This window comes from Tachyglossus aculeatus, chromosome X2 (assembly GCF_015852505.1).
Source record: "Tachyglossus aculeatus isolate mTacAcu1 chromosome X2, mTacAcu1.pri, whole genome shotgun sequence".
Taxonomy (NCBI): Eukaryota; Metazoa; Chordata; class Mammalia; order Monotremata; family Tachyglossidae; genus Tachyglossus; species Tachyglossus aculeatus.
The window spans coordinates 14090588-14110249 of NC_052100.1; the positions used below are offsets into that span (position 1 = coordinate 14090588).

A 19662-nucleotide genomic window follows, 5' to 3' on the forward strand; every position below is an offset into this window, starting at 1 on the left:
CTACCTGTTAGGCCATGCTGCTGTTACCATAATAGCCATGCTTATCAAAGTACCCTAGGGTACCTGTACCCCTGGTTGAAATCTGGGGACTCCTTCCCATCTTCCTGGTCAGGTTGAGAATGACCCACTTGTTTCCTGGATGTGTGAAAAGCAGGGCTGGGTTTTCCCTCAAGCCTCTGGCCAGGACAGTTCCACCTGCAAGGAGAGGCTAAAGTGAGAGATGTGTGTACGTGCAATGGGGAGGTGTGGCCCTTCTCCACAAGTCTGGGAGGTTGTATGACCTTCAAGGAGCACCAAGCCTCACTTTACATGCTAGAGAGCCAGTTGTAACGGGATGATGGAAATGGAGTCCAGGATTGGGGATAGTGTCAGTTTGAGGGGTGTAAAGGACCCAGTCTTCCCCAATAGGTTGCCTGGGGGTGAAGAGCAGTGGCAGGGGCATAGGCTAGAAAGAAAGAGCTCCAATAGAAAAAAGAGAAAAGTTGTAAAATTTTAAACCTTTAATTTCTTTCTTTCTTTTTCTTTTGGCTTCCAAAACCATTTGAGAGATGTAGCTTCATTTAGCTAAATATCTGTACATGATGGGGGCAGGCTAAAGGACTATGGGGGGCGGGGGGAGAGAGTGAGCAGTCCTGGGCCTTCTTTTCCTGCTGTCCCACCAGTACGGGCTCCTGTGGTAAGGGAAGTCTCCCTTTGGGGAGAGTCACTGGGGATGGGGAAAGTGGACGGAGGTCAGGCCCATGTCTCTGCTGGGGGAAGAGTTGACTTCTCTGGGGATGGGAGGGGACAGTAAGGTGGAGCAAGCTATTCAATGGGTGACATGCAAGTCAACAGCTCCTTGGGGCGGCAGGAGCAGTGAGGTACAACAGGGAGGCCCCAGCCACCAGATGCGCCACCCAATTCTGGGCAGGCGTTTTATTGCTCTTGTTGCAGTAAAGGAGGGCAGCAGGGGGAGTCTTTGAGGGGAGATTGCTCAGCCTGTCTTGAGCATAGGGCAGGCCCCAGGCCAACTGCATGAGCAGGAATTGGCGGAGGGAGGGAGGGGGCACTGCTGCAGGTCAGTAGGGGTGGCGGGGGAGGAGGAGGGGCAATTTGCTCACCTGCTGGTAGAGGCCACCAGATAGGGAAAGAAAGGGGTTGAGAGGATGCGGGGGGAGAATTCCCCTTCCCTTTCCAGGACCAACCTTAGTTTGCAGAGTCTGTGGTAGGCACCGGGGAAGGCCCCAGGAGTTCCCATGTCTCAAACGACTGGGTCCTCTCAGCAACCTTGTCAAAATCTTTGAGCTCCATCTGTATTTGTGGCAACCAGAAGCTGCTGACCTGTCTATTTGTCCAGTCCCAACTCCAGCAACAGTCACGGGTGTGAGTCCCTGGCAGGCTATCCCTTAGGATGGGGGCCAGGAGGTTGGGGAAGCCCCTCAGTTGCGCTGACTGGTCAGCTCTTGGGAGATGAACCGGCGCAGGCGCTCCAGGTACTGGCTGTACAGTTCAATGTCATTGTGGCCAGCACCCTCCACCCAGAGGGGCTCCACAGCCTTAGGGCAGCGCTCATACAACGCCAAGCCATGGGAGAAGTCGATTACCTCGTCCTCGGTGCCGTGGATGATGAGCACTGGAGATGTGATCTTCGCCACCTTCTCAATGCTGAGGAAGGGGAGGACAAGAGTCAGCCCAGGGTAGGGGAAGGGGGCAGCCCAGTTTCTCCCACCTCTCACCCTTCTGATCCTCCTGCTCTCCAATCCAGCCTTACCCCAGGGTACCCAGATGACAGCAGATGGCTTAATTTCTCCAGAGGCCGAGCCATTAGCCAAACTGATCTCTGCCTCCCACCCTGAATCACTCCTTTCTCCAGGAACCTCCCTCTTCTAGATTTCAAAGCAGTTAAGGAGGCAATTGGAAATCAGAACTCCTGGGTAAATTTCCTCTGTATTCTGGATCTGACCCATCACTTCCTCCTCTTTGTCTTTCTCTTCTCTTCTGTCCGCTCCCCACCCAGCAAGCAGTTGCTCAGCACCTCGTCTGAGAAATGGAGCACTCTGAGATTACTCAGGGAACTCTTTGGAGGTGGAGAGACTTGAGTTGGGCTGAATTCTTTTGATTTCCCCTCTCCCTCTCCCATTCCCCAACCACACCCCACAGGAGGCCAGAGAAGGTGAATTGGGCTTGGAAACCCGGTCCTTTTAACCATTTGTGGTCAGTTTCCCTCTAAGATTTCAAGTTTAGGGCTGGGAAGGGGCAGAAAGATCCCAACCCAGGGTGCCCACAACTTCCACCCTCCAGGAAAATTTAGCTTCCTCCCAGATCTGCTTGGTCCAGAGTCCTTTACCCCCTTAACGGTGGGGAGGGCCACAGTCAAGGACAAGAGTTCTAGAAGCCTAGTTTGGACAGGAGGGTGCTCCTGGCACCCCAGCAACAAACTTTTCTTTAGAAGGAAGACTTTGGCCCTTGGGATAAGATGACACAAGAGGGCACCCCCTCCCCACCCAACCCAGCCACCATCTGTCAGAGATCTTGGGCCCCAGCCATACCTATGATCCCATCAATACTATGCCCCCATCCCCACTCCATGCCCCTGCACCTCCATAACCCAAGTGCCACCCCCTCTAGTCTGTGTGTTTGCCCCACCCAGCTCCTTGGCCACCAGGCACCCTCACTTGGGGAAGGCGTCAAAACAGTAGGTCTTCTTGGTGTCAGGGAAGGCGACGCGCATGCCGGAGGTGAGGGGTGAGTGCAGCACCACAGCAGCACACTCGTAGCGGGAAGCCAGATCCACAGTGGGCACAGTGCCGATGCTCTGTCCATACAGGATAATGTTCTCCGGGCTGATGCCATACCTGGCGTGGGGGTGAAGGGGTGGGGAGGGGGTAGAGGCAACTGAGTCATCCACTGGCTCCAAATCCTGGCTCCATCCTCCTTCCTCCCCGTAGCCCAGTTTTCCCCCTCCAGTTCCTCTGGGCTCTGCTCATCTCCCCTGCTACACACCCATGCTTGCTTCTTTCCTGGACCACAATCACAGGGCAGTGTTTGAAAGGGCAGTTTGGATTTGGAGATCTGGGGAGGGATGGACAAGAGCAAGAAGGGGAGAACAATGGGCTAAAACAGAAGGTACCTAGGAAGTCATGGCAGGGCCAACTGTGCTGGGGCAGGGAATCTGTCAGGGGAAAGGGCTTTGAGCTGGGGTGAGAAGAAGCTGATGGCCAGCCAGGAGCAAGAAACAGGCAACCGAGTGACATTTGCCTGTCTCTCATTTTCTTTCCAGTGAGGCGGAAAAGGGTCTTGAGCCTCCTAAACTGATAAGATGGCTCTTCTCAGGGGCCTGCATCTGTGGGCAATGGACCCTGGGGGCATCTGGATCCATCCTGATGCTGAGCTCCTGGTAGAGTCTAGGTACCGGAGTAGCTTGAGGGGGTAGGAAAGGTGAGGACCCAGATTAAACTGGACATTGATGCTCACAGACCCATAACTGGACTCTATGACCATCTTACATACTCACTCTCCAAGGGAGACTCAGGATGACCCAATTTTGACTAGGATCCAAGGGTTTTGGTGTAGAACTAGATCAAACCCAGAATCACAGGGAATGGAGTCAACTGTGGCTTGCTGGCTTCTCCTTTAGGCTCCCTGTAATGCAAGTCCAGTGCTGCCTTATACTGAATTTACTCGCATAATTGCCCTCACCACATACCTCCCCCTCTCCCCTCCCCTCATTTCTTGAAGAGGAAATTAAAGATTCTTTTTGTAAGCAGTGATAGCGGAACATGCCAGGGTAGAAAGAAAGGTAGGGTCAGGTCACTGCAGATACAGGCTTGAACTGAGGAGAGCAAGAGAAGAGGGGGGATTGTGGAGGTGGGGCAGGTAGATTCAGAGGTGTGGTGGGGTTGGGAGGCAAATGAGAGTTGCAGGGTAATGGCAAAACATGTTTAAAGCTGAAATGGGGGTGGGGGGGGGGGGGTTGAAGAGCCACCGAGAGGGTGGACGGGAAGGGGAGGGAGAGGTCAGAAGGTGGGGAGGTGGGCTTATCTGGTCATCAAGTTGGAGACTGGTGAAATACATGTTAGACCTGCAGGAATCATACTGCAACAGAAGTCACCCTGCTCCCAGGTCTGCCAGCTGGGGGCAAGTTTGCTACCCTACATCTGACACGGAAAAGAAAGATGGGGAGGCTGGGCCCCAGTGGGCTCCAAAACTCTTCAGTCGGAATCAGCCTTTTGCCCTGGTCACTCCCTTTTCTCTGAAGACTCTTCCTGTCCCAAGCTCTACGAGGAGAGAAGTGCAATGGCTGACATGTAGCGAGGTGATGGCAGATCTGGGCATGAGACCAGTCAGACACTTTTTCTACGGGCCCAGATGTCCTAAGATCAAAGGGCCCAGTTCTTCCAAATCTCCACGTTGTAGAGAGGGGGAAGAGGTTGAAGGAACAAAGTCTCTTCATCTGGCTTTGGCTGGGGCCAGCTGAGAATAACTCAAACCTGGAGGCTGGGGAAGCTGGTCAAACAAGGCATCCAATGGAAATGGGCCCGAGATCACTTTGAAACTTTCATCGATGGTGCCTCTCTAGGACTCACTAATGTGAGAATTCAACCCAAACCTGCCTTTGGAGCATGTCCTGAGGTGGCCCAGGGGTGCAGGCAGAGCAGACATCTGCAGAACTGAAGGTACAGGGAGAAGTGTCAGAGCAGCAGGAGGAACAGCAGAACTGAGGTGAAGAACTGGAGCAGACTGAGGAAAGGATCCATGTAGGGAACAGAGGGCTGGGTTAGGAAGGGAGGACAGAAGTAAAAGACACTCCTGGTCTCCCCTGAGTTCTCCCTGGGCCCATCCTTCTCTTTGGACAGTTGGGCAAGTAAACTGAGCTAGCCCACCACTCTGGATTGGGTGCCATCAGGAAGTTAGATGTGAAGACCAACTCATCATTTCATGAGTCAGCTCCAGCCTCAGGCCCAGTGGGAAGCAGTGAATCTCCATGTGCCTCACCCTGCCATACTCCTACATCATCAAGATCATCATCAGCTCCAGGAAGGGCCCATGCCAGAGGTGAATGGGGGAAGCAGGAAAGGGGCAGGGTCCACAGGTTGTCATGGTAACCATTGCATTGCCAACCCTGCCATCAGCCCCAGGCTTGGCTGATTCAGCAGTAGCTGCCACCCCCTCTCTCACCAGCCCTGAGAACAAGTGGAACTGGTCCGGCCAGTAGCACCACTGGGCCACATGCTGGGATCTAAGCAGAAGTATCAGCCTGGGGCCCAATTCGGGAGGCCGAGGGATTGGCCCAAGAAGAACAGTATGTGCTGCCAGCACAGGAGGAAGCGTAACATGGTTGCATAGTTTCCTCTCCCTCTAGCTCTTCTTCCAGTCTTCTCCCCTGCCCCCTGGGGCCAATGGCTTCCAGGTCTTCCTATTCAGATAGGCAGTGGCTTCAGAACTGCTTCCTAGGAGCCTTCGGTTCCCTGAAAGGTTCTGGTTCCCAACAGGGTCTTGCCAGTCCAGAGTGTAAAGACGAAGCCACCGGGGAACTCTAGGCTACTAAAGTCTCAGGTTCAGCTGGTGGCCATTTTGGTGCTGTTTTCTCCACCATGTGTGACCAGGTCACTTGCTTGTCCCAGAAGGGACTGACATGTTCCCCCTTGTCCCATCTTGATATCTTCCAATTCCCATCCCAAGAGTCCTTTCCGAAGAATTCCCCCAGGCAAGTGACTACCCACACACTCTCATCCTCCTGTCTTGCCACTCCCAGTGGGAGGTCTGAATCTGGTCCAGGTCAAGGTGAGTTTGAACCAGTAGTTCTGGGGCTGTCATGGAGGATCAGGCTTATTCCATGAACCAGACTGCCCAGTCTACAGTACAGCAAACAAGAACCTCCAGGGTTGCCAGAGTGGTCCTGCCTCCTGGGGCCTATTACCCCAGAAACAACCAGGGTCATCCCCATGACCCAGCCAGGAACATGTAGTTTGCCCCTTAACTCCCAGTGAGGTCTCAGGCAACTTCCCCCAGCCAGAGCTAGGTGCTTCAGTTTCCCCACACAGGTAACCACACTTTCCAACCATGTCTCCTTCCCACATGGAGAACCAGGTAGGATCAATCTGAACATTTGGGAGTCAGGTGGCCACCCAGTGGGGTAAGCTGCCGGGGTGGTGTTTTTCCTGTCCTGGAAGGGAGCCTGGTACTGTGACCAAAGTCAGGCCGGGTGGACAAATTGCTTCTTTTTCTACCGTTTCCAAGAATTGTACTGTGATCTCAGAATGAAGAGAAACGAACAACCCCAAATTGGAGTTTTCATCCCTAGTGGAAAACAAGAGAACTCTCCAGCTGGATTCCCAAGGGCCAAAAGGGAGTTAGTGGGCTGGGCCCTTCCATCGAGATTCACATTCCTCTTTCCGCATCCCCAGACCCTCTCTGAGCAACCAAGCCAGCCTGACCCAACCAAGGGATTACCAGCAGGCAGAGTGGGGGCTCACCGGGTGCGCAGGGCCTGCCAGGCTGCATCAATATCAGCATATAGGTTCTTCTCCGTGGGTTTCCCTGTGCTCACTCCATAGCCCGAGTAGTCGTAGGAGAAGATGTTGCAGTTGATCCGGGTACCGAGTCCAATGTAGAAGCTGCTCATCTGGCCTAGGTCCACCGCGTTGCCATGGGAGAAGAGCACCGTAAACCTGGGAGGGGTGAGCAGTGGCCGAAGCCTTGTCACTCCCTGACCCCTTCCCTCTGGGCTCCCAGGCACAGCTTTCCCTCTCTGCTGGGAAGGGCTGAGGAGGTGAATCCTGGCCTCCCTGAGGGCTGAGTGTGTCAGACATTCCCAGGACAACCAGGAGTAAGGGTCACTGGGGAATGGTAGAAAGAAAAGGGATGGGGCAGAGGAATGAAGAGATGAAAAACAGGAAGGAGAAGCAGGGACTGGATGTGAGTGCACTCACATGTGTATCACTGCAGACAAGGAGGGAATTTTAAAAAGCACAAAGGAGGAGCTCAGTTTATGGCTCTACCCCCTCAAAACCATCACTGCCCCCCACATTTTTTGTTTTGATCTCCACAGAGGGCCTTTGCATGCATGCACGCATGCACAAGAACATGTACGCACACACACATGCAAATTCTATCTACTCTTTCAAGCACTCAACAAATGCTATTGATTGATTGTTTGAGAACACGCTTCTTGTTCACATGGCACACACACAAACCCAGAGCTAATACTCTCTTGTGTGCACTTCTCCGAGCCTTTACATCCCCTGACACCTGCATCCATAGTGCCATTTAAAACCCCCAAGGGAAAATGGGCAGCAGACAATTGCTTGGCTTCCCCATGGCTCCCTTTGCCACTCACTTTTTTATCTTCTCCATGCCTCTGATCAAAGAGAAGGGAGAAGGACAAGAGGATTGGTAAGGGTGGAGACTGGTGAGTCCTAGTGGCAGGCTTGAGTGTTCAGGGGCAGCAAGGGGATATGCAGGGGAGAGGGTGCCTGCCCCCCTTTGGTTCATGTTCTTCGCAGGACTCTTCCAGCTGCTACTGTAAGGAATCAGGCCTCAGTGCTCCCAAGAGCCAAGAGAAAAGGTGGCAGCTGGAGAGAACAGAAACCTGGCACCTGATGGTTGGGAGGACACGCAGGCTGTAGCCCCAACAGGGCTTCTGGGAGGTAGACCGTGGGATTGGTCTGGGTGACAACTTGCCCCATGGCTCTAGCTGCTATAGATTGGTCCCTGAGGTCCTCAGACTGGTCCATGGGGCCACTCCAATCCTAGTCCTTCTGACCGCCCCTTCTGACATTTCCTCGGCCTAATTCTCTGAGCACAGGGAATCCAAGTGTTGTGTTTAGGGAGGTCCTGAGCCACAAGCCAATGGTGACGAGCCCCAGGCTGGATTTAGGAGCATGGGGTAATGGAGGCCCTGATCCTTCCCATTCAGAACAAAACACCAAAGCCAATGAGAACTAGCGCAGCTCTAGGGAGGGTACCCCAGAGTTAGGTCCCAATCAGGGCCCTCCATTTGCAGCATCAGCTCCCATTACTATTATGCTACAGAGAGATAGCCTCTTAGGAGCTGTAGCGTATAAATATCTGCTCCTGTTACTTAAACAATCTTAATCTCTGCCTCCAAAAGTCCCACTGACCCCTAGGTCATCCAGACCATGCTATTACTGGTGGTCCTGTCTTGGGGTCCCTGAGAGCAAGAGGACATGTGGCTACCCAAATGCCCAGGACTTGTCAAGCCTTAATAATAATAATAATAATAATAATAATGAAATTTATTAAGCACTTACTATGTGCAAAGCACTGTTCTAAGCACTGGAGAGGTTACAAGGTGATCAGGTTGTCCCACGTGGGGCTCACAGTCTTAATCCCCACTTTACAGATGAGGTAACTGAGGCCCAGAGAAGTTAAGTGACTTGCCCAAAGTCACACAGCTGACAAGTGGCAGAGCTGGGATTTGAACCCATGACCTCTGACTCCAAAGCCCGTGCTCTTTCCATTGAGCCACACTGCTTCTCTTACAGAATACAGGATGCCCAGGGCTAGCTAGCCTAGAGAAATGAGGGGCTCTTTTCCTTCCCCTACACCTACAAGATCACTTTGTCCCTACAGCCCACATAATGCCACCTTACCAAAACTTCCTTTTTCAAATTCTGTCCTCACCTCTCACAATTCTGGGCCCACTCAACTCACACCAACTTGGACTCCCTACCATCCTCCCATCCCTTGATGCTGAAGTCCATACTTTCAATACAGCCCTCACTACCAAACATAACATCCATCCATCGCTCTCTCACCACCAACTCCCAGTCTTGCATCACCCCTTCAGTCCACTTCCTCCACTTGGGCTCCCTTGTGCAGCTGAGTGCTGCAGAGGAAAATCCAGGCACTGGGCCGACTTCTGACCCTTTAAATTCACTCTGTCCTGCTGCAATTCAGCCATCTCTCCTGCTCAGCAACACTTCAATTCCACCTTTACCTATTCTTAGTCCCAAATTTCCTACCTACAATTCCAGACCTTTAATTCTCTTTTGAAACTACCAGTGTCTCTGCCGCCTCCTTTCCTAACTCCTGATGACCTCTCCAGCTACTTGGCTGACAAAACAAAAACAATCAGGGGTGAACGTCCCCAAATCCTTCTGCTCTACTTCTCACTCCTCTTCTTTCTCAACCAATCAATGGTATTTACTGAGTGGTTATTGTGTGCAGAGCACTGTACTAAGTGGCTGGGGAAGTACAATACAACATAATTAGCAGACATGTTCCCTGCCCATAATGAGCTTAGTCTAGAAGGGTAGACAGACTGTAATATAATTTTCTCCTCCTTAGCAGCTTTCTCTCAGAACTCCTGCTTTGCTCTCTAACCCAACCCCCTCTACCTGCGTGTCTGACCCCATACCCTCCCATCTCTAAAAACGCTCAGTCCCACACTCCTCCCCTCCCTTACTGCTATCTTCAATTTCCCGTTCTCAGATGGCTCATTCTTCTCTGCCTTCAAACACACTTATGCCTCCCCTACCTTAAAAAGCTTCCCCTGCATCCTTCGCTGCCAAGGCTTTGAGCCTATTCGGGATATTTGTGTTGTATTTTCATGTTTCATCACTCCTGATGTGTCCATCTCCAATCCCTTCTCCCCACTTAAAAACTCTTTGTGAGCCCCACGAGGGACAGGGACTGTTCCCACCTGTGTATTCTCTCCCAGCACTGAGTACAATGCTGAAGAAATGCTATTATTAGTACACAGTCGCCTCCAGCTATCAACCCATCTCCCTCCTCCTTTTCCTGTTCAAAGTCCTTGACATCTACAATCTTCACTTCCTATCAGTTGTCTTCTTGACCCACTACAGGTCAGGTTTTCACTCCACTTCATTCCACTGAGAATGCACTCCCTAAAGTCTGATAATCTCCTTAGAGTTAAGTCCAAAGGGCTCTACTCCCTAACCTCTCAGCTGCTTTCGACCACACCGTTCTTCTTGGAATGCTATTAGATCTTAGTTTTTGCTGATATGGTACTTCACCTAGTTCTCTCCATACTTCTCGTATTTCTCCATTTCTTTCGCCAGCTCCTTTTCCACTTATCCCCTAAATGAACCATCCCTCAGGGATCTGTTTTTGGTCACCATCTCTTTTCCCTTGGGGAGCTCCTCTGCTCCCTTCGCTTTTACCACTTTGTAAAAAAATGATATGTGTTAAGTGTTTACAACTGGCCAGGCACTGGAGTAGATAAAAGATAATCGGGTTGGACACAGCCCCTGCCCCACAAAGGGATGACAGTCTTAATCCCCATTTTACAGATGAGGTAACTGAGACCCAGAGAAATAAAGTGACTAACCCAAGATCACACAGCATACAAGTGGCAGAGCTAGGATTAGAACCCAAGTCCTCTGACTCCCAGGCCCACTAGGCCATGCTGCTTCCCATGTGTACCTCTCTAGCTCCTCCTGTTATTCAATCTTGCATCACCTCTTGCCTCCAAAACCTCTCCACTTGCATGGCCCACCAACACCTCAAACTCAACCTGTCCCAAAGTGGACTTCTTGTCTTACCTCCTAACCTCTTTCCTCTGCCTAACCTTCCCATCTTGCAACCTTGATGCCATCCTCAACTCCTCATCCTCCTTCAGCTCTCAAATTCTACATCCTGGCCATTCTTCCTCCAGAACATGTCTCCCATCTGCCCCTTGCCACCCAGTCACCACTCTGGATAAAGCACCTCTTATACTGTGGCTAGACTAGTGTATTGACCTCCTCACTGTTTCTAGTTTCTCCCTCCCTCAGTTCTTACTACATCAGATTAGCTTCCTGAAACATCTCAGAACCAATCTCTCCAGTCCTCAAAGACCTCCAATAGGAATCCTTCTCCCTCCATAACACATAACAAACAAAAACTCCTTACCAGTGGCTTGAATTCAAGTCACCCCACCAGCTTTCTCCAGTTTTCATATATCAGCTCTCTTCACTTTGCTCCAGTCTAGGTCTAACTCCATGAGGGCAAAGGGAACAATTATACCCACAAGCTTGGCACCCTGGGGCAAACTTAATGACTCTGTCCCCATACCTTTTAGGGCAGGACGAGCAGCCAAAGCTAGCCTACCCTATCCACTGAAGCTAGAAGTGGAACCAAGATGACAACTCCGTCTTGCCCACTGCTGGAAGGATGACCTCACTCTCGATTTTTCCCCCTCTGATCCCTTGCTCATGCTGTTCTCCCAGCTTAGACCTCCCTCCCCCAACAATATGTTCAACTACCGCTTTCCCCATCTTCAACTTTCCAAAAATTTCACCTCTTCCAGGAAGCCTTCACCCCCAAATTAATTCACAACATCCCAGTGACATCAACCCACTTATGTTTTCTATTCCTATCCTCAGCACTCATTTAGATATGTATATTTTGATTTCTGCATGCAACTGTTTATTCAGCTGTTTCATCATGATGTATTTGCCCTAATTCCTACTACATCATTATTCTTTCTCTTGCTTTCACTTATTTGCAAAGCATTTTTGTGTCTCACCCATTAAACTGTAAGCTCTTTGAGGTCTGGGCATTTGTATCCTGCTACTCTTGTACTTTCCCAGTTGTTCTGTACAATACTTAGAATTCAGTAGACTTTCAATAAATACCACTGGTTCACTGATTGACATGGTGCCCAGCTTCCGGTATCTGTGGGGTTTCTGTTGTCCTTAATGGGCTGTGGGGCCAGGCCAGAGGCCCCCACCTTGTCCCTGGTACCCCCGGGGGGGGGGGGGGGGAAGCGAGGGGAGGAGGGAGGGGCAGGAGAGGCTGTCCAGAGCTGCTTCACCCACTGCTAAAATTGGCAGATGGTGGCAGCACCAGGTTCAGGCTGGCTAAGCCAGAGCCATCAATCAGTAGTGTTTTTTGAGTGTTTGCTCTCTGCAGAGACCTGAACCAACTGCTTGAGAGAGTTCAACAGAGTTAGTAGACATAGTCCTGTCCTCAAGAAGCTCAAAATAGCAAAACTGCCACCACTGAAACATGAGTTGTGGTTACCTTGGCACGGCCGACTGCCAGGTCGGGATACGCAACGGCTTCAAGCGGCCCTCCAGGGCCAGGGGCAAGGGCAACCTCTGGCCTGGCCCACAACACAGTGAGAACGACCTAAACAACAGCAGCAATGCCAGTGGAGGAGTGTAAGATGGTGACAGTGCAGCAGGACGTTAATTCACTGAGCATCTGCTCTGTCCAGAGCACTGTATTAGTCACTAGGAAGAGTACAACAGAAAAGACACATTCACAAGTGCCCTCTAACCTTCCTCTCCTCCTCCTTTCCTCTTCTCCTCCTCCACCACCTCATACTTTCTCTGCCCCTCCCTCCGTCTCCTTCTCTGTCCCTTCTACCTGCCGCTTTTCTTCTCTCCCCCTATTTCTCCCTCTCTTTTCCATCACTCCCTCAGTGCCTTGTCCCCTCAATACTCTGTGTCAAGTTAACCGCCTGCTCCTCAGTTCATTCTATGTTCCTGCCAAGCGTACCTTCTAACTGTACTCCACTCCTGAACAGCCCACCTCTGATCCATTGCTCACACTGTTCCAAAGGTCTGGAACTCCCCATCCCTCCAAATCTGCCATACCTCAGTCCTCCCAATCTTTAAAGCCCCGCTAAAATATTACCTCCTCCAGGAAGCCTTCCTTAGTGAATTGCCAACATCCCGCATCATAGCAACCCAACAGTTACCATTAAAATCCATGTATGTATTTAAACCCAGCCTCAGTATTTACATATATGTGCATATTCAGTTGTACACTCAATTAGATATTCTGATATTTCATTCTGTAATATTCACTCTACTCCTTATCTGATTTTTTGGCCTTCCTACTGCTCTCACAATTTGTAAATATTTTGTAGGTCTGCTTCTCCCATTAAATCATAATGAATCAATTGTACTTATTGAGCACTTACTATGTGCAGAGCACAGTACTAAGTTCTTGGGAGAGTATAATTCAACAGAATTAGCATACACATTCCCTGACCATAATTATTATCATTATTATTATTATTTTGGTATTTAAGTGCTTACTATGTGCCAGGCACTGTACTTTCCCTGACCATAATAATAATAATTATTATTATTATTATGGTATTTGTTAAGTGCTTGCAATGTGCCAGACACTATACTAATCACTAGGGTGGATACAAACAAATCAGGTTGAACACAGTCCCTGCCCCACATAGGGCTCACAGTCTTAATCCCCATTTTACAGATGAGGTAACTGAGGCACAGAGAAGTGAAGTGGCTTGCCCAAGGTCACACAACAGACAGGTGGCAGAGCAGGATTAGAACCCATGACCTTCTGATTCCCAGGCCCATGCTCTATCCACTACGCCATGCTGCTTCAACCAGGCCTTGACCACAGAGCCAGTCATCGCCAGCCTGAGGAGTGGGTTGTTTGCTTCATTCAGCCATCGATCATCCTACTGGGCTACAAAGAGGACCTTCACAGGGCAGGCCTAGCCTGGAAATCAAACCTGGCCAGCTCAAGTGCCCCTCCAGCATCCAAATCAAGCCAGGTGCAGCTAGGAACACACACAGCTTCACTGTAGGTTGTGGGATGGCAAGCCATAACAAGCTTACAGTCTAGAGGGGGAGACAGACATTGATATAAATAAATAATTTATAATATATAATTTAAAGGTAAGTGCTGTGGTGTTGGGAATGGGGAGAATATCAAGTGTCCAAAGGTCACAGATTGAGGTGGATAGACAGACCAGAAGGGAGAATTATAAGCTCCTCATGGGGAGGGAGCAAGTCTTTTGCTTCTGCTGTACTTTCCCAAGCACTCAGTACAAAGTGTTGCACTCAGGAGATGCTTAATAATATTTCATAATGCCCCCAGTTCTAAACCCTACATCAGACCCAGGTATATAAAAGCCTGTCATGCAATCAATCAATGGGATTCATTGAGCATGTACCACATGCAGAGCACCTTACTAAGTGGTTGGGAGAGTACAATAGCATTAGTAGATATGATCCCTACCCTCAAGGAGCTTGCAGCCTAGTGGAGGTCCTTACAACGTAGTGGATTGTTACAATTGTTACAACCACACAATCACATTTGCCCCACCATAAATAAGCGCTATTGCCCTTCCTAAGATTCTCATGCTCAATTTTACTTCTGTTCCTGTCCGTTTTACTTATGTCCAATAATACACACTCACACAAACTGAGACACGACAAGGTTTCTTTACACTGGGGCTGGGTTCTCCACCCTAATGGCCAGGGTCCAAGAACAAAGAAAGGTGAAATGAGAGTAGTTCTCCATATGCCCAAGTTCTGCTGCTCCTCACAGAACTGAGGTCCAGGGCCCTGAGCTTGGCTAAGGATCAATTCAGGAATCTTTCTAGGAAATATGACTCAAGACAGCAAGAAAGTACTGCCAGCAATCTCCTCTGACCCCTTCAGGTGTCTCCCAGGCATGGGGGGCTTGAGGTAACCTTTTGGGTCCCACACTTCAGCCTACAGAAGTCCTGGAAGCCTGGGGGAAAGAGTCACAGCAATTATAGTAGACAAAGAGGGAGCAGAACACAGAAGCCAAAAAAAAAAAAAAATGATGCCCGAATTAGGAAACCAAAGTGATAGAATGAAAGCCGCGTAGGGGTAGGGGAAAGAATAGCGTTGAAAGAGCCCAGGGACCAGATAGGCTCCCTGCCAAGACCCCCAGCAAAGAGGACAAATAGTTCTGGCCTATCCAGGGAAGAATGTTCTGGACACTGGCTGTAGGTTTTACATTGTCATCCGTTAAAGGGAGAGGTCCGGGCCCAAATTGGTGGGGGGTGGGGGGGTGGGGGGGGGGGGGGGGGGGGGAGAGAGAGAGAGAGAGAGAGAGAGAGAGAGAGAGAGAGAGAGAGAGAGAGAGAGAGAGAGAGAGAGTGTGTGTGTGTGTGTGTGTGTGTGTGTGTGTGGCAGAGGATGGGGGTGGGGGATCTTGAGGATTTAATTCTCCACCAGAAACAGGTTATTAAGCAAGAAATGTCCCTTTCAAGCCCCACCATTCCCTGGAAACCTACCCTGGTATATATGTCCTTGTATGCCTGGGAGGAAGGGGCCACAGCAAGGTGGGTGTGGGAAGAGGAAGAGAGCTGCACTAAATCTCTTAGGATAGACCCCAGGATGAATGCCTCTCCACCACCTAGACTGGAGAACTTTCAGAGACCCTCCCCGCTGCCCCACCAATGGGTAAGGGGTGTGTTGAGCTCTGTGATATTAGCCAAATACCTCAACTCCAAAACGACTGTGGCCTGAACCCAGCCTCAGAGGGCTCTCCCCAGTTCCCCACTCCTCCCATTCCCCAAGGCAAGGGAAGGGCATAGCTTACCTAGCACCCGGCGCACAGCGGACATACATACAGCTGATACGGTTGCCCCGATTGCTTTTGGTCAAGAACACCTCCATGGTATCCAGCTCCCTCTGAGTGTACTGGAAATCTGCCCGATCTGTCAGGTGTAACTTCCAGTGACCTGGGGCCCCAGCCCCTCCGTGGAGGATCGCAGCAGAGGAGCCCCCACCCCCAGGACCTGGATCCAGTTCAGGGACAATGGTATAGGTAGACTCTGGGGGCAGAAAAGCCAGCTTGGCAGCAATCCGGCTGGGGCAAGGAGGACAGCAAAAGAGGCAGCAGAGCTCACTAACAGAGAGGCCGTTCATGGCGGGGGACAGATCAGGCTAGCTGGATGGAGGATATAAAATCCCAGAGAAAGGACTGAGGACAGCAGAGAATCCTGGGATCACAATTTCTTAAAATGTAAACAAAAATAAAAAAAAGCACTAAAACGAGGAGAAGCTACGTTTTCCTTCCACCCTGTAAAAATCTGTTAGGATCGTCCAACTCCAGCCTTCTGGGGCAAACTGTTCATTCTCCTTCCAACTCCAGTTGGGAACATCCTGCAGAGAAAAGGGGGGAGGGAGAAAAAGGAAGCCATCAGGAGCCAGGCACTAAGGTGATATCTCCTTCTTCCCCCTAAGCGAAAGGGATGATGAGGCAAACCGAGAGAACGGAGGTGAAAGTCTAGCTAGATTCAGGGTTTGCAGTGAACCGGAACAGAGTTCCTAGGTCCCACTTCCAATCGCTAGGGCTGAGGACCCAACCGACCTCACATCCTGCAATCCTCCATCTGCTCTGGAGTTGCAAGGAAATCCAAAGAGCAAGAGGGGGAGGGAGGGAGAGGAGGTAAAAGGGTGAAGTCACAGAGGCAATCGAGGGAGATGATGATAAAGGACAAAAATCAATCAATCAATCGTATTTATTGAGCTCTTACTGTGTGCAGAGCACTGTACTAAGCGCTTGGGAAGTACAAGTTGGCAACATATAGTACAAGTTGGCAACATAGGTATGGCTAGGTATGACAAAAATAAATCATCGGATGGATTTGCCTGTTTAATGGGATTCCCCTGCAATGAGGAAAGTGCGAACTGGTGGGAGGATGCTCTGGGGAATGAGGTGGAGGGTAAGAGGCCCGGAACCACGACTCCTCCATGTCCCCCGAAGCTCACTGCATTCTCCATCCCTTGGCCTTCCTCTCCCAGGGATTACTGCTCGACTCACAATAATAATGATGGCATCTGTTAAGCGCTTACTATGTGCAAAGCACTGTTCTACGCGCTGGGGAGGATACAAGGTGATCAGGTTGATCATATAACACGCAGTACGAGGGGCCCTCCCCAATGACTGTTACAAGTACAAACCTACACCCAAAATGGGGTAAGGGGGGCTGTTGGGTGAACGTACAGGCTGTGGATATCACAGCCACAAACGTCCGTGCCCAGCTAACAAACCCCGGCGGGGTACACATAATGGGCCTGAATATTTTTACACACTCACACCGCGAACACGGACGGCGGCAAGCACCGCCAGTTTCACAGACACGACACAGCCCGCAAGCGCGCGTCAGAACCGGGGGTGGGGGAACAGAGGGAGGAAAAGGCGCGGAGGACCCTTCTCCGGAAACGGTCGCATTCGGGCCTGGGGCAGGAGGGGGTGATCCCCGCCGGCCCCCGCCTCCCTTCAAGCAGCCACTTGGGACTGAAGAAAGCGGGGGCGGTGGTGATGGGCTCGATCGATCCATCGTATTTATTGAGCGCTGACTGCAGGCTGTACTGAGCGTTTGGGGGAGTACAAGACGACACTGTACTGAGCGTTTGGGGGAGGACAAGACGACAATGTAACGGACACAGAGTCTCCAGGGGATGAGGGGCAGGTGCGCTCCCGGTCCCCATGAGCCCCGCACTCACCGATCTCGGGCTCGAGGCCACCCCTCTCCGGGCCCGCGCTCCATGCCGGGCAAGGGCTGCGGGCAAGGGCTCTGGGCTTCTCCCGGGCGCCGCCGCCCCAGCCTCGCCCGGCCCGGGCCCGCGGCGGATGTGACCGCTTCGGGCTCCGCTGCCTGGAAGTGACGCAGCTGCCGCCACCGTCGCCGTCGCCGCCCGGGTCCAAGAGGGAGGGAGGAGGAGCTCGGAGAGAGCGGGGGAGGGAAGGGAAGAGAAGGGAGGCGTTTCCTTCGACCCCTGACAACCTCCTCTCAATCATTCACTCATTCACTTGTACTTACTGAGCGCTTACTGTGTGTAGAGCACTGTACTGAGCGCTTGGGAGAGTACAGTATAACAATAAGCAGACACATTCCCTGCCCACAACGACTCTAGACTGTGAGACAGACACCAATGTAAATAAATGAATTACACTGCTGTGGGACTGGAGGGAGCAAGTTAGGGCGATGCAGAAGGGAGTGAGAGAAGCAGAAAAGTGGAGGGGGGGGGTCTTAGTCAGGAAAGCCGTCTTGAAGGAGAAGTGCCATCAATGAGGTTTTGAAGGAGGGGGGCAGCAATTGTCTGTCGGATTTGAGGAGGGAAGGGAGGGCGTTCCAGGCCAGAGGCAGGATGTGGGTGAGGGGTCGGAGGTAGGATGATGAGATCGAGGCCCAGTGAGTAGGTTGGTGTTAGAGGAGCGAAGTGTGCTATCAGAGTGGCGGTAGGAGGGGATTAAAGTGACGGAGGGCTACGAAGCCAATGGTGAGGAGTTTTTTGTGTGATGTGCAACCGCTGGAGTTTCTTGAGGAATGGGGAAATATGGCCTGGACGTTTTTGTAGAAAAATGACCCGGGCAGCAGAGTGATGTTTGGACTGGAGTGGGAAGAGACAGAAGGATGTGAGGTCAGCAAGGAGGCTGATACAGTAATCAAGGCGGGATAGAATAAGTGATTGCCTTAACGTGGTAGCAGTTTGGATGGAGAGGAAAGGGCGGGTTTTAATGATATTGTGAAATTGGAACCGACAGGATTTAGTGATGGATTGAATATGTGGGTTGAATGAAAGAGAGGAGTTAAGGATAACGCCAAGGTTACAGGCTTGTGAGACAGGAAGAATGGTGGTGCAGTCTAAGTGATGGGAAAGTCTTGGGGAGGACAGAGTTTTGGTGGGAAGATAAGGAGTTCTGTTTTGGACATGTTAAGCTTGAGGGGATGGGAGGACAGCCAAGTAGAGATGTCTTGAAGGCAGGAGGAAATACGAGCCTGCAGAGAGGGGGAGAGATCAAGGCTGGAGATGTAGATTTGGATGTCATCCACAAAGAGGTGGTAGTTGAAGCCATGGGAGTGAATGAGAATAGAGAATAGAAGGGGACCCAGAACTGAACCTTGAGGGATCCCCACAGTTAGGGGGAGGGAGGCAGAGGAGGAGCCCTTGAAAGTGACTGAGAAATGACTGGCCAGAGAGATAGGAGGAGAACCAGGACAGGGAAGTGTCAGTGAAGCCGAGGTTGGATAATGTTTCCGGGGGGGGTGGTCGACAGTTTCAAAGGTGGCTGAGAGATCGAGGAGGATTAGAATGCAGTAGAGGCTGTTGGATTTGGCAAGAAGGAGATCATTTGGGGACCTTTGAGAGGGCGATTTCTGTGGAGTGAAAGGGGATGGAAGCCAGATTGGAGAGGGTCAAGGAGAGAATTGGAGGAGAGGAATTTGAGACAGTGGGTTTAGACAACTCGTTCAAGGGGTTTGGAGAGGAATGGTAGGAGGGAGATGAGGTGATAACTGGAGGGAGCCGTGGGGTCAAGGGAGGGTTTTTTTTAGGATAGGGGAGACATGGGCATGTTTGAAAGCAGGGGGGAAGAAGCCATCGGAGAGTGAACAGTTGAAGGTGGCTGTTAGGGAGGAAAGAAGGGAGAGGTCAATTTTTTGATAAGGTGTAAAGGAATGGGGTCGGATGCGCAGGTGGAGGGGGTGGATTTTGAGGTAGGAGGTAGGAGATCTCCTCTAGAGATACTGCTGGGAAAGATGGGATAGTTGAAGAAGGGGCAGGAACGGGGGAGGGACTGAGAAGGGACAGGGGAGATTTTAGGGAGATCATGGCTGATAGTGTCAATTTTCTTAATAAAATAGGTGGCCAAGTCACTGGGGGAAAGGGATGGGAGAGGCAGGGGGACAGGAGGCCTGAGGAGGGAGTTAAATGTCTGGAACAACTGGTGGGGGTTATGGGCATGGATGTCGATAAGGGTGGAGAAATAATTTTGCCAGGCAGAGGAGAGGCAGAGTGACAGCACGTGAGGATCAATTTGAAGTGGATGAAGTCGGCCTGATATCTAGATTTCCATCAGCAGCACTCTGTGGCTCATGCATAAGAGTGAAGGAGGTGGACTGTGGAGGTGATCCAGGGCTGTGGGTTAGTGGTACGAGACTGATTAAGGGATAGAGGAGCA

General features: G+C 51.1%; 1 protein-coding gene across 3 annotated transcripts; it reads right to left on the reverse strand.

Annotated features, from left to right (window-relative positions):
- Window positions 1-478: 478 nt before the first annotated feature.
- Window positions 479-17367, reverse strand: ABHD17A (abhydrolase domain containing 17A, depalmitoylase). 3 transcript variants are annotated; one of them, XM_038771115.1, is made up of 6 exons: window positions 17205-17367; window positions 15491-15857; window positions 15292-15433; window positions 6456-6650; window positions 2655-2834; window positions 479-1644 (listed from the first exon to the last, which is right to left on the reverse strand). In XM_038771115.1, the coding sequence occupies exons 2-6, from the start codon at window positions 15618-15620 to the stop codon at window positions 1419-1421; spliced, it is 873 nt and encodes a 290-aa protein (XP_038627043.1). In that variant the 5' UTR covers window positions 15621-15857; window positions 17205-17367; the 3' UTR covers window positions 479-1418. The 3 variants fall into 3 exon arrangements, with proteins under 3 accessions (XP_038627043.1, XP_038627042.1, XP_038627044.1); XM_038771114.1 differs by having other exon boundaries at window positions 15292-15857; window positions 17205-17364; XM_038771116.1 differs by lacking the exon at window positions 6456-6650 and having other exon boundaries at window positions 15292-15857; window positions 17205-17365.
- Between the last annotated feature and the right edge of the window lie 2295 nt (window positions 17368-19662).

What these genes read in the sequence shown, in the direction of transcription:
- ABHD17A (XM_038771114.1), bottom strand. Translation starts at nt 15,620, where the DNA reads ATGAACGGCCTCTCTGTTAGTGAGCTCTGCTGCCTCTTTTGCTGTCCT. An exon ending in CGCTGTGCGCCGGGTGCTAG is followed by an intron (nt 6,651 to 15,291) that starts GTAAGCTATGCC and finishes CACCCCTCCCAG; the next exon opens with GTTTACGGTGCTCTTCTCCC. An exon ending in TGGCAGGCCCTGCGCACCCG is followed by an intron (nt 2,835 to 6,455) that starts GTGAGCCCCCAC and finishes CCCCCACGCCAG; the next exon opens with GTATGGCATCAGCCCGGAGA.